The sequence below is a fragment of the Rhyacophila brunnea genome, unplaced genomic scaffold (genome assembly GCF_057557595.1).
Source record: "Rhyacophila brunnea isolate RB1 unplaced genomic scaffold, BYU_Rbru_1.0 scaffold_24, whole genome shotgun sequence".
NCBI lineage: Eukaryota > Metazoa > Arthropoda > Insecta > Trichoptera > Rhyacophilidae > Rhyacophila > Rhyacophila brunnea.
In genome coordinates, this window is record NW_028232904.1 from 21,324,302 (window position 1) to 21,337,853 (window position 13,552).

The 13,552-nt window shown below is 31.9% G+C and overlaps 1 protein-coding gene across 1 annotated transcript in view; it reads left to right on the top strand.

The window, feature by feature from the left end:
* The window catches only part of LOC147069192 (O-acyltransferase like protein-like), a 78,172-nt gene extending 72,402 nt beyond the window's left edge, over nt 1-5,770 (top strand). Inside the window, exons 11-13 of the mRNA XM_085950997.1 lie at nt 1,766-1,955; nt 2,848-2,993; nt 3,945-5,770. Coding sequence (XP_085807123.1) covers nt 1,766-1,955; nt 2,848-2,993; nt 3,945-4,082 — 474 coding nt within the window. The 3' untranslated portion in view covers nt 4,083-5,770. The remainder of the gene's footprint in view (nt 1-1,765; nt 1,956-2,847; nt 2,994-3,944) is intronic.
* Nucleotides 5,771-13,552: the final 7,782 nt, after the last annotated feature.

Consider the following 13,552-nt stretch of genomic DNA (forward strand, 5'->3'; position numbering starts at 1 on the left):
GATTGTTGAAGATTTTTTCTAATAAGTGCATTGGTACTGTTCGGTTATACCGAATACAGCGGAAAACGCATTTTGAAAATAGCCGATAAACTGGATTATTTGTTAGTTTGGGTTAGTTTAGGTTGGGTTAGGTTAGGTTAGGTTTGGTTAGGTTAACCTAACAAATAATCCAGTTTATCGGCTATTTTCAAAATGCGTTTTCCGCTGTATTCCGTATAACCGAACAGTACCAGTGCATTTTAGTGGGTTTCAATAAAAAGAATGCAACATTCCAAAATCCATAAATATTATCTATTTTGGCAGTTTTGGCGATTAACGCTTAAAGGAATGCTGGGCTAATACCTATTGGGGGTCCCTTTAAGGCTGTTATCAGCGGCTATTGGCGACTATCGGGGGTATTATATCATATTTATGTATTGAGCCAGTTAATTGTTACAATTAGTTAACCATCTAAGCCAGGGGTGGTCGACCTTTTTATACCTACCACCCACTTTTGTATCTCTGTTAGTGGTAAAATTTTCTAACTGCCCACCGATTCCATAGTAATGGTGATTTATAAAATAGGGAAGTAACTATACTTGATAAAATTTATAAAGCAGAGTTACAGAAAGTTAAACCATATTATACTAATCTCATACAGCGCTGACGACACGGCTGCCGTGTCGGCATTAGATATAATTAGCATGTTATTTAAATCTGTTAATTAAATATTAATTAACTGGTCCGCAGTGAATGAGTTAATTAAGTTATTAATAAGATCCATAATGAAACATAATGAAAATGTTTTTAAAACCCCTACCACCCTCCATGAAAGCTGGAACGCCCACTAGTGGGCGGTAGGGACCAGGTTGACTACCCCTGATCTAAGCTGTCAAAAAGTACTATGTTTTAACAGCACTTCTCTTGGCTGTGTTAACTTATATAGCGAGATAGACACTTTTGATGGCTAACTTATTGTAAGTAACAATTATTTACCCTCGATAGCCGCCAATAGCAGCTTTTTGTATATAATAGATGCGCTGAAATACAACGCGTGATTTCCTCAGTAAATTTGATTTGACCACAAATTTACTTGTTATTTTATGTATTTGTTTGGCTCCAGGATTCTAGATCCTAGTCTACGTCTGATATATTTGTGCCCCTTTCGCTCTATGGTAAATCTGGCCCTGGCTCAACCTAAAAATGGAAATGCTGTACCTTAAAAATAGTCAAGATACAGTAATCTTCTGCCTGTTGTAAATTAGCCCCACTTTCAATTTTTGATGCCCTATGGCCCTGCGATCAGTGACGTCCCGTGGGGGTAGGCAGATTGAGCGTCGCTTGTGGGCGGCAGTTACTCGAAGGGCGGCAAATCGAGGTGAATCATTTGGAATATATAAAAATAGCTACCTAAACTTAGTAATAACGAAAATATCTTTCCATTGAAAAAATCAGCTCACTGGTTTTATCGGGTTCGCGATATCTAGTTTACTTCCGTTGCCCTTCGACGTCCTTGATGACCAGAAACGACACGTGGAGATTTGCCAATAATTAGTCTGATATTTTGTTAGTAATGTATTCATACAACACATTTCTTAGATATTGGACTCATGAAAGGATGATAAAAATACTGTATAAAAAAAATGAGGCGGCATTTTGGCGCTGGCTAGGGGCAGCATTTTATCTAGGGACGTCACTGCCTGCGATGATGTTGAAGGTTATAAAAATGGGGATCAAAGCATAAACTTTCTTTTGAACTGTGACAATCTTATTATTTCTCTGGCAGATGGAGCTAATTATTGGTTGGACAGTGTCGATGGCTTTGTTACTCGGTGCATTAGTCGGTCCAGCAAGAATGGAAAAATTGGACTATAAATATTCCGCTGGGCCAGCTGCGAATTATGCTGCCTTTGCCCCAATTGCCTGGTGCTGTTCCTTTGGATGGATCATATTCACTACTCACCATGGATATAACAGTAAGACTAATGAGTTTAGACGATTACTAGCATTTATTGAATGGAAAAGAATGGGTCTTATGATAATAATATATTGAAACATCATTGGCTAATAATTTTGCTGTAATTCTGTAGGAAAGTTGTATAAGTAGGTATGTCATTATTATGTTCCCGTCTTTCTCATTTTTCTTTCTCTCTCTCTTTTCATTTTTCTCATTCCCGTCTCAAAAAATTGAAAATTGATACCTTTCAACTTATTTTTTTTGTGTTTAGTTAAAAAAAAACATTGCCCTGAAAATTTTAATTAATTGACTTCCGCGGTGTTGTTTCTTAAGCGACGATATGGAGTTAAGTTTTAGTTCCACGCCAAACGCTCTATATAGTATTCCAAATACTAGTAAGTATTTTGGAACAAGTTTTGATATTGTATTTATTTAGTATTTTTTTATACTGGTAGTAAGTATACTTAGTCTTCAAAATCGACCAGTTTTCCCACCTCTAGTTTGGAGACGTATCGGGTGGTGGAGGGAAATGCAAGTAACACTACACTCATTTGTTTTGAAAATCTGTCATCGAGCATTCAATAGAAATAATGATAAATAATCACGTATGACATAATTAGGTACTTATGATGGTTCATTTAAATATTCTAAATAAATAAATAATGATGGTTCAGTACATTTCGCGAGCCTAATACTACAAGGTTCTAAGTGAAACGTGAAAAGTTGGTCCTTGAGAAAACAAACCAACAATGAAGTAGTATTCTAAGCTGCCTCATTGTTACTTTTGTTTCACCAAGGACAAACACTTAGAACCTTGTAGTTCTCCACTCGCTATTTGGCTATAGGCAGCCAACTATATATCTACAAGTTACAATGATAGATAGGTAATTATAATTTTTTTCTAACTTTAGGTTTTATTGGTGACATTTTGTCATGGCGAGGGTTTATGGTTTGGACGAGACTCAGCTATGCAGTCTACTTAACACAGTTTCCAGTCTTCTTCTATAACGTCGGACTGACGAGGACTACTCAACGGTACACCTTCCTCGGAGCACTGGTAATTATTCCCTCTTATTTTCTTTCGCAGTGTCTACAGCCCAAGTGGAGACAATCAGTGACGAAGAGAGGTAAATGATCGGTACTTAATCGAAAAGATCTTACGACGGGATTCCGTTCAGCCACCTAGGTTGTAAATCAAAATGGTCGTAAGTCGAAATCATTATAACAGCGAGTGCTTGCTGAATGTAATTGCGACTTTTGAAAATCTATCGTTGTCCGGTCCATATTTTCAAATATTTGAATAATTATTGCATCATTGATTTGGCCTACAGCCCAGCCTAAAGCAAACATATTCCATTTATTTTTTTTCATATCGTGTTGTGAATGTTTAGATTGCGATTTACTCTGGTTGCGCAGCCAGTCGTGCGACCAGACCAAATGTATGCAGTTATATGGACCATGCCACACCTGGTTGCCCAGTAGTCGCGCAACTATTTTAGTTGGGCGACCAGTAAAATAACGATCTTGCGTTTGGTCTGGTTGCCTGATCTCTCTGGTCGGGCGATCGGTTGCGATACATGAAAACATATAGTGATGTATTGAGCGCCGCCACACTAGGCGAGCACTAGAGAGCGTATTTTTTGGTGCTTCAACGTCCATCTTGAAAGTGAGCAGATTATTGGCTGCCTCTCTGGTTGCCTGCAAGTCCCGCGAGTAAATCGCCTAAGAGATCACAGTCGCGCGACTGGCTGCGCAACCAGAGTTGCCCGGTGTGGCCCTCGCTCTATTACGACAAATTTCTAAGTGTTCAACCTTGAGAAAACAAGCCCAACAATAAAATAGTATTCTAAGCTACCTCATTGTTACTTTTGTTTCGCCAAGGACAAACACTTAGAACCTTGTAGTTCTCCACAGTTCACTCGCAATATGTAAAATAAATTTCAAATTGAATTTATATTACTTTTTCCAAGTTATTTGACTAACGAGTTGATAATTTTAATACTTCCAGGTGGACATTGAGGAGGTGTTCTGGATTCTTATATTGTCAATTGTGTTGACAGTCCTATTTGACTTGCCTTTCCAAAATATCAAGAAGGTACTATTTGCACAGAAAAGGAAACTTCAAAGTGTGGCAAAAAGTGATTGAAAAACAATATTTCGGTATTCAGTGTAATATAATAATTATATACTAACTGCCTGGAACAACGCCCTGTGGTACAGCAAATATGGTGCGGTGTGAGATTTGCTATTTGCTAATGAAAATAAAATTGCTAAAGTGAAAATTTCAAGTCTAATTTTAATATTACATATAAGTGAAATAATATTATATAAGTAGATAAGTTAGCTGTTAAAAAATATTTTGTAAATAAGTTATTGTTTAGCTTGCCCACTTTAAATGCAATTTTGTTAGATGGCAATTCTTAGATATATATTGGCCAAAAAACTGAATAAAAATGTAGATATCAGAGAAAATATATTTAAAAATTAATGACGGCACCGAAGTTCTTCTGCTGAACCAATAATACCATCACATGCCTAATTTAATTATGAATTACAAATTTAATACATTAAGTGTATTATATGATAGGTGATGAATATATAATGTTCATTTCTATTTGTTTACCAGAAATTATTATGAATTGGAAGTACTTAATAGTTATAAAATTGTTATGTGTAAACAATATTTAAAACCAACTATAAATTACAACTAGATTTCTGTTCACAATACGTAATTATGACAGTGTTGTCAGTTTTGTTTCAGTTTCACCGTTAGGAGAGACACTCGTTTGGTTCGATATGCGTTCCAAAATTGGCAAGCGCATAGTAATACTTATTTACAACGCCTGTACACGTGCATGGATTTACTGAGACCAATAGTGTGTAAATTAAACTATAACGATAATAACTGTTTACACAGTGCTGACTGTACCTTGCTAATCTAATTCTTCAAGCGTAACCAATACACTTTGTTTTTTATCGTATGATGCTATTTGATAGGTTTTGAAAATTAGTAAACGTTAAAATGCTTTGAGCGGTGTTATTTGTATTTTTTCCGGCAGGTTTGCTACTATCGTTCTACTACGCACGCGCAGATATCGCACAACTGTCGCATGAAAATTCAGAAGCCGCTGAACTTGATCCATCCACGTAAATTTTCTTGTTATGGCCGCGATGATACGTACTGTCAGCAGTAAATCCATGCACGTATATGCGGGCTATTATGATAGTTGCCAGTTTTGTTTCAATTTCACCGTTAGGAGAGCCACACTCCTTTGGTTGATTCCTAAATTCTGTATACCAGAGGTAAACTACGGTAAATCCAAAATGACAACTTCACAGGAGAAATGAATTTGTGATTTTTGGAACTTTCAACTTGTGGCATTCGTGAATGGAAAAAGATAAAATTTATCTATTTATCCAAACCTTTTTGTTTGTTTACCGCTGTAGTTAGATTATAAGCTTCATCAAAAGAATTGTATGATTTCTTACTATTGTTTACCTCTAATAGTTATGGAGTTACAATGAAATTTTTAATTTTTAACTTTTAAAATAAGAGTAATATGAGTTACAGCTGTTTACCATGTATGCAGGATACTTAAGTAATGAAGTAACAATATAACAATAACTCCATTTCACGGTTTTTGGAGTTACAATAGTTTACCTCTGGTATACAGAATTGAAAAATGCATAGTAATACTGTAGTATGTAAATAAGTATTACTATGCATATGGCCCTTACTTACCTATCTAGTGATTATTATCCCTGTGAACGTATCTACTTTTTGCCAGATTATTTTTAAAGTAACCTTATTTGTAAATTTATTATAAGAAACTGACGGAGAAGAAAATAAATAAAACAATTATAAATATATTTTATTCTTTTATTTGCAATATATAATGTATATATTTTATAATTATATATTTTCATCAAATAACTTAGATTTATATACATACTATATATTTAATGCAGGAGGGGTAGTCAAAATGATTCCATTTCATTTTATATTATATATATTAAAAAAATAAGCACATCCATAAAGTGGATTTTAACAAAAAAATAGAATACTAAAAAATAATATTATATTTCTTAAAATATATACATATTTTTTATATTAAAATATAGATACATATAATATGTAATTATTTTATTATTTTTTATGAATTAATAAAACAGACTAGATAACACAATGGTTAGTATTTTGATTATTTAAAATAAAATAATAATTTTCTGTCTAAAATTTTCTCCAGACATACCATATTATGGAGGTATCTTTACAGACTTTTTATTATGAAGGTTGACAGTTTACCATTTTTGCTAAACATAATATATTTTGGTTTTGAAATAAAAACGGGAAACATTACACACTTCTGAGTTGTGAATCCGGATACCTGTATATTATTTATTTGATTGAAAAAATATGTATATTTTAATTTAATTTTACACCAAGCCAATAGGATAAAAATACCCAGGAAGTAACTCTTTGCCACGGTGGGTTGAAATGGCTTTTTAGCGAAAGTTATATATAATAGAAGGGTGGAAGTCAGCCAATTCACTAAATCTCCTCTTTTATATTTCCATCCCCGAAATAGAAGTTGTAAGGTTTAAAACAGATTCATGTCTTTTTGCCATTCAGGCAAAAGTCAATATCAGCAGAAACATAGTTTCGAGTTTGAATATTTAAAAATGTGTAAAAATCAAGTTTTGCTCTCTGATTGGTCAGGTTTAGTATTTTATCCAATTTCTGACCATGGCTCGTTTAATGTTTACTTATATTTTTCTGAATCCATTGACATTTTTAGCTGAAAATTGCCATTTCCATGAACGTCGATGATATTATGGTCCATCTGAGAATAACAATTTAATAAATAATCTTTTGTAGGTATTTATAGATCATCAAGCAAGATAATTTAATTTACAAGACCTTTCTTAAATACTCAAGAGGCCCAAAGATTTTTCCTGTTTATATTTTTCTCATTTAAATTAAAGGCAGATGACAAAAACCATGCATTTAAATCTCAGTAATGTACCTTACTTCTATAAGATAACACGTAATAAAGCAAAACTGGATAATTATAATATTATTATAACTAACTGCCAAAAGTCATTAAGTGTCATTTTGCTTAAACTTTGCATCTTTCATTTATACTTCATGACAGCCAATGAAAGTCATCATTTTGTGTTAAACATTCAAGAAATCATTATTATTAATTAATGAATTTTTGCAGTCAGCCAATGAATAGGTACTTTTCTCCGTCGTTTGCTTTCACTGGGAGTTGATTTTTAAAATTGTAAAGCAATGCAATTTAATTATATTTTCATATAAGACAGATGGGCAACGATGTAGTTTATGACACCCAATGGGTTGGGAGCATGGCTAACAACTATTCCCCATAAAAAAGTATGTTAATGTAACCTTCACTCTGTAGGGCATTTATGAGAGAGAGCATGGTAACTGACTTGGCCTCACTTCAATGTTTACGTTACCTGAATTATAATATCTCTTCATAGTGATTCAAAATTTCATTCCATCTCCATCTAAAAAGAGTTATTTAAAAATTCATTTCATAGATGTCGGTGGTTTCTATACAGTTTTTAAATAAATAATATTGTGAAACGGGGTAATCTGTGATTTTTTATTAAATGTAATTACTAAGTTTTTATAATATTATATGGAATTATTTTTGATAAAATAATATATCTGACTCCCTCCTGCATTTGTTTTGTCTCGCTTCAACTAACAAACAACAAGATGCCCTCATTTTTATGTTTTTTTTGTCCTCTAAACAGTCTGACTACTAATTGACATGTGTGCGAGCAAAATCAACTCAACGTTACATTAATCATACACCTTTTTTTTTGCTCAAGATATGGCTTTTACATATTACAAACAAAACATTTTAAATATACGTCAATTCTTTTTATTAAAAATTAATGGCTACGTAATATCAAACGCTGTTCTGATTCAAGCTGTATAATTTATACTAATGAAGCCAAGAATTTTTCTTATATAGATTAACTGGCCGAGGAAAGTTAAATTAAAAGTGTCAGATCATTTTATTCATTCCATAAGGGTTCATCCATATATGACGTCATGCTTTCAGGGATTTTTGACGAAGGAGTTAAGGGGGGGTGTTGTAAAGTTAGAAAACAAAACAAAATTTAAATTCATTTTTCCACAAAATTCACTGAAATTGATCGTTGTCAACGAATTTGTTGTTAAAGTTTAACAAACAATATATTAAAAAATACCAAAAATGGTGTGATGTCCCCATTTATGGCGACCCCTAAATATGAACAATATTTTATGGTTTTGAGTATAACAAAAGTAAATGTTGTCTATTAATTTTATTATTCACCATATTCCAACAAAATCATCATTCGAATGTTTTAGTTTGCTACGGCAAACGGTCATTAGCCAAAATTTATGGGTTGTGGATTTGATGGATATTGCAATCAGACGACTCAGTTGTTCTATAATATAGAATCTATATGAATTTTATCATAAACACAGTTAAGTGCCAAAGCTAATCTCATTGCAATGGTAACATGAATTGTATCCATAAGTTAATTTACTTACTATGTTTTTATTAACTGAAACACGCTTAGCATTATTATAGTGTCTTCATCCACATGGTGGTAGCCTTACAACCCTTAATATTTGATATCCAATTTATCAATATAATATCTTTATTAGAGTTTTGTTATTACTTTGACTTTTGAGATTGCCAATTATTGAGCCCCTCCGGAAAAACAGCGATATCCTGCCACTTTCAGTTTGAGATAACAGCGATTAAACACATTCAAAATCCATGAGATACATGTTATAAAGAAGGAAAAAAAATATCGACGGTGATCTGACAATAGTATTTATTTGACATATAGTCAATTTTTCAGGGGGTTCAAAAAACTGTTTTTTGTCATTATCAGTATTATTTTTATTTTTAAAGTGAAATGATTTAATATTAGTACTAAAACAGTGATTTAAAGATGTATGGAAATTGTAATGTCATAATAAAATAAATCAAGCAGATAGATAATATTTCTTTTTAGTTTCTAGGCACTTCGATGCAGATAGACACTATTTATTTTCCACGTCAAATTTGAGCACCTTAGGATTTTTTTCGTAGAACAATATTTCCATTTGATCTGTCACCAAATTTTGTCCAAAATACACCAATAATCCAGAATTCGCCAAAACTGCAGATAGATACTGTTGTCAGATCATCGTCAATATATTCTTTTTACCATTACAATAATGTAGTAGTAGAAGTCAAACAATCAAACATTCGGTTTTGAGAAAAATACATAAATATATTGTGACCTCACCAGGAATCGAACCCAGAGCCAATACTTTGAGTGTATCATCAGTCAAATTTGTAGTACCATCTTTTGTAAAGATAATATAATGATTTTTTGCCGGTATGAATGACGCATAATTTGAACTAATTTACTGAAAACTAGTGGTATTCCAATGTTCTTATTTCGGAAAAGCGCTCAATTGTCAAACACCCTGTTTATCATGTCCGGAAACTTGTACGTATGCAGTTCGCCGTATCACACTTCACCGTGAAATGTTGTATCGGAAATATATGGCCGTATATTAAAGACTGTCCAAGTTCTTTGGGTCGTATAGTACTGAGATAAAATTCATGTCTAAATAAAACACGGTTCTTATCAGTTTACACAAATTTTGAAAATAGCCGATATACGTTTGTTAGGTTAGATTAGGTTTTCATTCTTGAATTCATGAATTTTGCCAAAATCAGCTATGAAAATTAAATTAATGTTCATATTGAATCTAAAAAAATTGGTGACCGTACAGAAAGCTCACGACGAACTGTGCTACGGTGAAATGTTTTACGTACAATTTACATGTAACATTATGTTTTATATTATGGATATTAATTTAAAATATAACTATTGATGTAATGCGTAATTCTTTTGCATTGAAAATAATCAATTTTGGTTGGCATAAATCATAATTTGAGCAATTAGATAATAAAGTGAGGTTATTTATCAGATTGTGTCGATAATTAAAAGAATGATAAGAATCGACGCCGCCATTGTTCAACCGGGAACGTAGCGCCGCAGAGAAATACACTTGTATCAGAACAGCGATGATATTATATTATTATGTGTTTTGTTGTGTAAAATAAAAATGTTTTGAGTATACAATTGAAAGAATACAAAATTGTTAACAAGAAACAATTAATAATAATTACAAAATATTACACAATTTATATATCTCGTATAGCATGAGTTGATAATGATTACGATGTATTTATATTGGTCAGTTGCCCATAGAAAATAATCAAAATAGTATTAAAAAAATTTAAATTAACTAATACGGTCATTATGAGTTTTATAATATTAACTGGACCATGCTATGTTTTAACTAATTTTATTGTATGAATCTCATACAATAAAATATATTTCATTACATTCTTAAGTCCATTTGAACGGTGGAGGTCGGTTGCTAAGATACGACATAAATAATGCACACTAAACTTTGTCAGTCATACTTATTTGTTTTCACTGAACTATTTATTCAAATTGTAGATGGTGCTGGTTAGATTTAAAAAATCAATTTAGCCTTGCCTAAACCGAACCATATTAGTTTAGATATGCTATGGGCGATCCGACGAAAATAGTGCACACTATTTGTTTTTACTGAATTAATTAATATTATGGATGGTTTTGGTACACTGGTACGACCATGTTACAAATACTTGAGTTCCTGAGCAGACACATCAGCCCTCGGTGATTGAGGTAATCATGAAGATGCTTCACAGCCTTAAGGGTTCCGTCACCGTGGCCAGCCCTCCCTTACGCGCTACAGGTCTGACAAGTGGATCGTATTTGTGCTTGCCTTATGCATCAACGTTGGCGCGTGACAGAGTGTAGTAGTAGTTAGTTAGTTTTTTAAAATTCATTAAGTCCTGCCTAACCAAACCATCATAAATAAGAAATATTTATAATTTAAGATATTGTATAGATAAACGAATATTTTATGACTGTTATCTACTATGGCTTGTATTAAACACTATCTACACATTGTTGTATTAGTTCAATGAAAATAAATACGTTTGACTGACAAAGTTTAGGGTGCACTATGTATGTCGAATCTTAACAGCCAACTCTTTGCCACTGACGCTTAGTATGTCTGTAATATCTACTTCACCAAAAAGTCTAAATCGAATCGAAGTAAAGTGAATATTAAATTCCTATGTACATATTATATAGTAACTTGAGTTACAATGTTTTAGTTTCAGAGGCATATTTACGGTTTGAATATTGAAGTCCATTTATCATGTCACATAACATAGCCCAGTTATAAAAGAATAATAATTATAGCAAATATAATGTTATTAGGAGCAAAAAACAAAGTTTTGTAGCAATTGTCTTTGCGTAAAATAGCTTTATATTAAATTTAAGGATATAATACTTTATGATATGACATATTACAACAATAAGACGGCCATTTTAATATAACAAATTTTCAGTTTTGTAAGAGGTTAATAAGTGCAAAAAGGAACTAACTGTGTTTTTCTGAAAGCAATAACTGACCATCTAACATACGTCATGAATATATGTAATTTAGACCCAAAATACATAAATTGTATAGTTAAATACGGTGTAAGTTTACCAGACAGATGCTCAGTTATTGCTTGCGGAACGGTAGAGAAAATTCACTGGCCTGTGGCAGCCATTTTAAGAATGCAAAAAATACCTTCGCCATTTCGTCGATCATATCACAACGACTAAAAAATTGACATAATTGTGTTATGAATGCGCGTGTTATTATCCGATATTTAAATAGTTCACCTAGCGACATAATGCAACATTTATTTATTAACACCGATATTTTTTTTTAATAATGTCACGCTACATTTGTTTAAACAGACAATTATGATAATAATATGACACATAGAATAAGCACAAGTGTTTTTTTTTTGTCAGTTAACATTCATTTATAATATTAAAATCGTTGTATTTTGGGATTTAATATGATTTTATAATATTAAACATATTTCTGAACGTAATTCTTTCAACCATAGATGCCACAAAGTTATAAATAATATGTATCATCTCCGGAACGTAAAATACCTATTATCACCTCTTTGACAAAACATGATAACTTGCTAAAAAAATAAAAATATGAGTGTCCTTCGCGTACTAAACTTGATAACTTCAGTATTGTTATTTTTATACACACATACAAATTCAACACATGACACGTCAATTTTGTCGATGTGGATCTGTTGGCATTCACAAACACATGTAACCTAATTTGCTGTCGGACAGTGTTGATGCAACATTTTTTTGTTGGAAAAGACATGTGTAACAACATGCAAGATAGATTTTGCATAAGTGTGTAATTCAGAAAGTCGTCAACACGACGCACAGAATCCATACTATTTATAGCGCCAGAGTTTTAATTGATACGTGTATCCAATATGCCTATGTTTCATTTTCGTAAGCGCCAATACAAAATCACTCTCTTTTTTTTTGGTAAAGCGACATTCATTCGCCTTTAATATTCGAGAGTAAGAGTTTAAGAGTCGAATTTTTAACTTTCAACTCTGGATTAAGTCTTTGTTGAGTTTTCCGAGTCGTGATTATGTCAGTATCGAGTTGAATATCCTTAAGGATTTATTGTATCTTAGAATTGGAGGATTTTAGTATGTACCTTAATTTAATAATTAACCATGTTTTGCCTGAACAGCATGGAACTTGTACGCAAGGAAATGGTTAAAATTAAATAAATAGAGTTATCATATTTTGCCTGTAATTGGTGTAGAGGAAAAAAAGTAAATGAAATAAATAATGGGAAAGATTCTTTTTCAAAATGACTATAAAGCAAATGAAAAAGAAAAATAAAAAAAAACAAAAATTTAACATTTGGTTATGATGTATTTTCTATTATATACAAAAAAAAATTAACATTATAATAACTACAGAAATATTATGATAGGATGTCAGGATTTAATTTAATCAATTATAAAAGCCGAATTTGATTACACCGCCCTCAAGGGCCTATGTAACATTTTGACTACTAAGATTCTGTTACAATTGAATCCCCAAATCACAATATTAATTATAAGATAACAACTATTTAACCATAAACAATAATAATATCATGAATCATTTAAAAAAAAAAACTGAGAGATGTTTTTAACATTCTAAAAAAAAACAAAACAAAAAACGAAGCAGAGAAAAAATAAAATAATAAATATGGGAGAAAATTAAAACACAGAACAGTTTTTATTGATAATAATTAATTAATAATAATATACTGGCAACATTTTAATTTTATCTAACACCAAAGTGTCCTTTGGCACGTTACAATTTTACGTGTTGACAAAATAAACACTTCAAATAATATTCCACATACAAGACTAATATAAAACTACTATTTAGCAGACATTCAAACCAATATTCGTAACATTTTAATTTGTCAGTAATAATTACCGTCACATAATACGCGACAGCGGCAGATTTATAATAGACTTGAAAAATATTTCTTTATTTTAACATAGTATGAGTGACAGACCTTCAATAAAGTATTTTTTTAATGCATAAAAATAATGAGAATTCAAAATTACAAGGCATAGT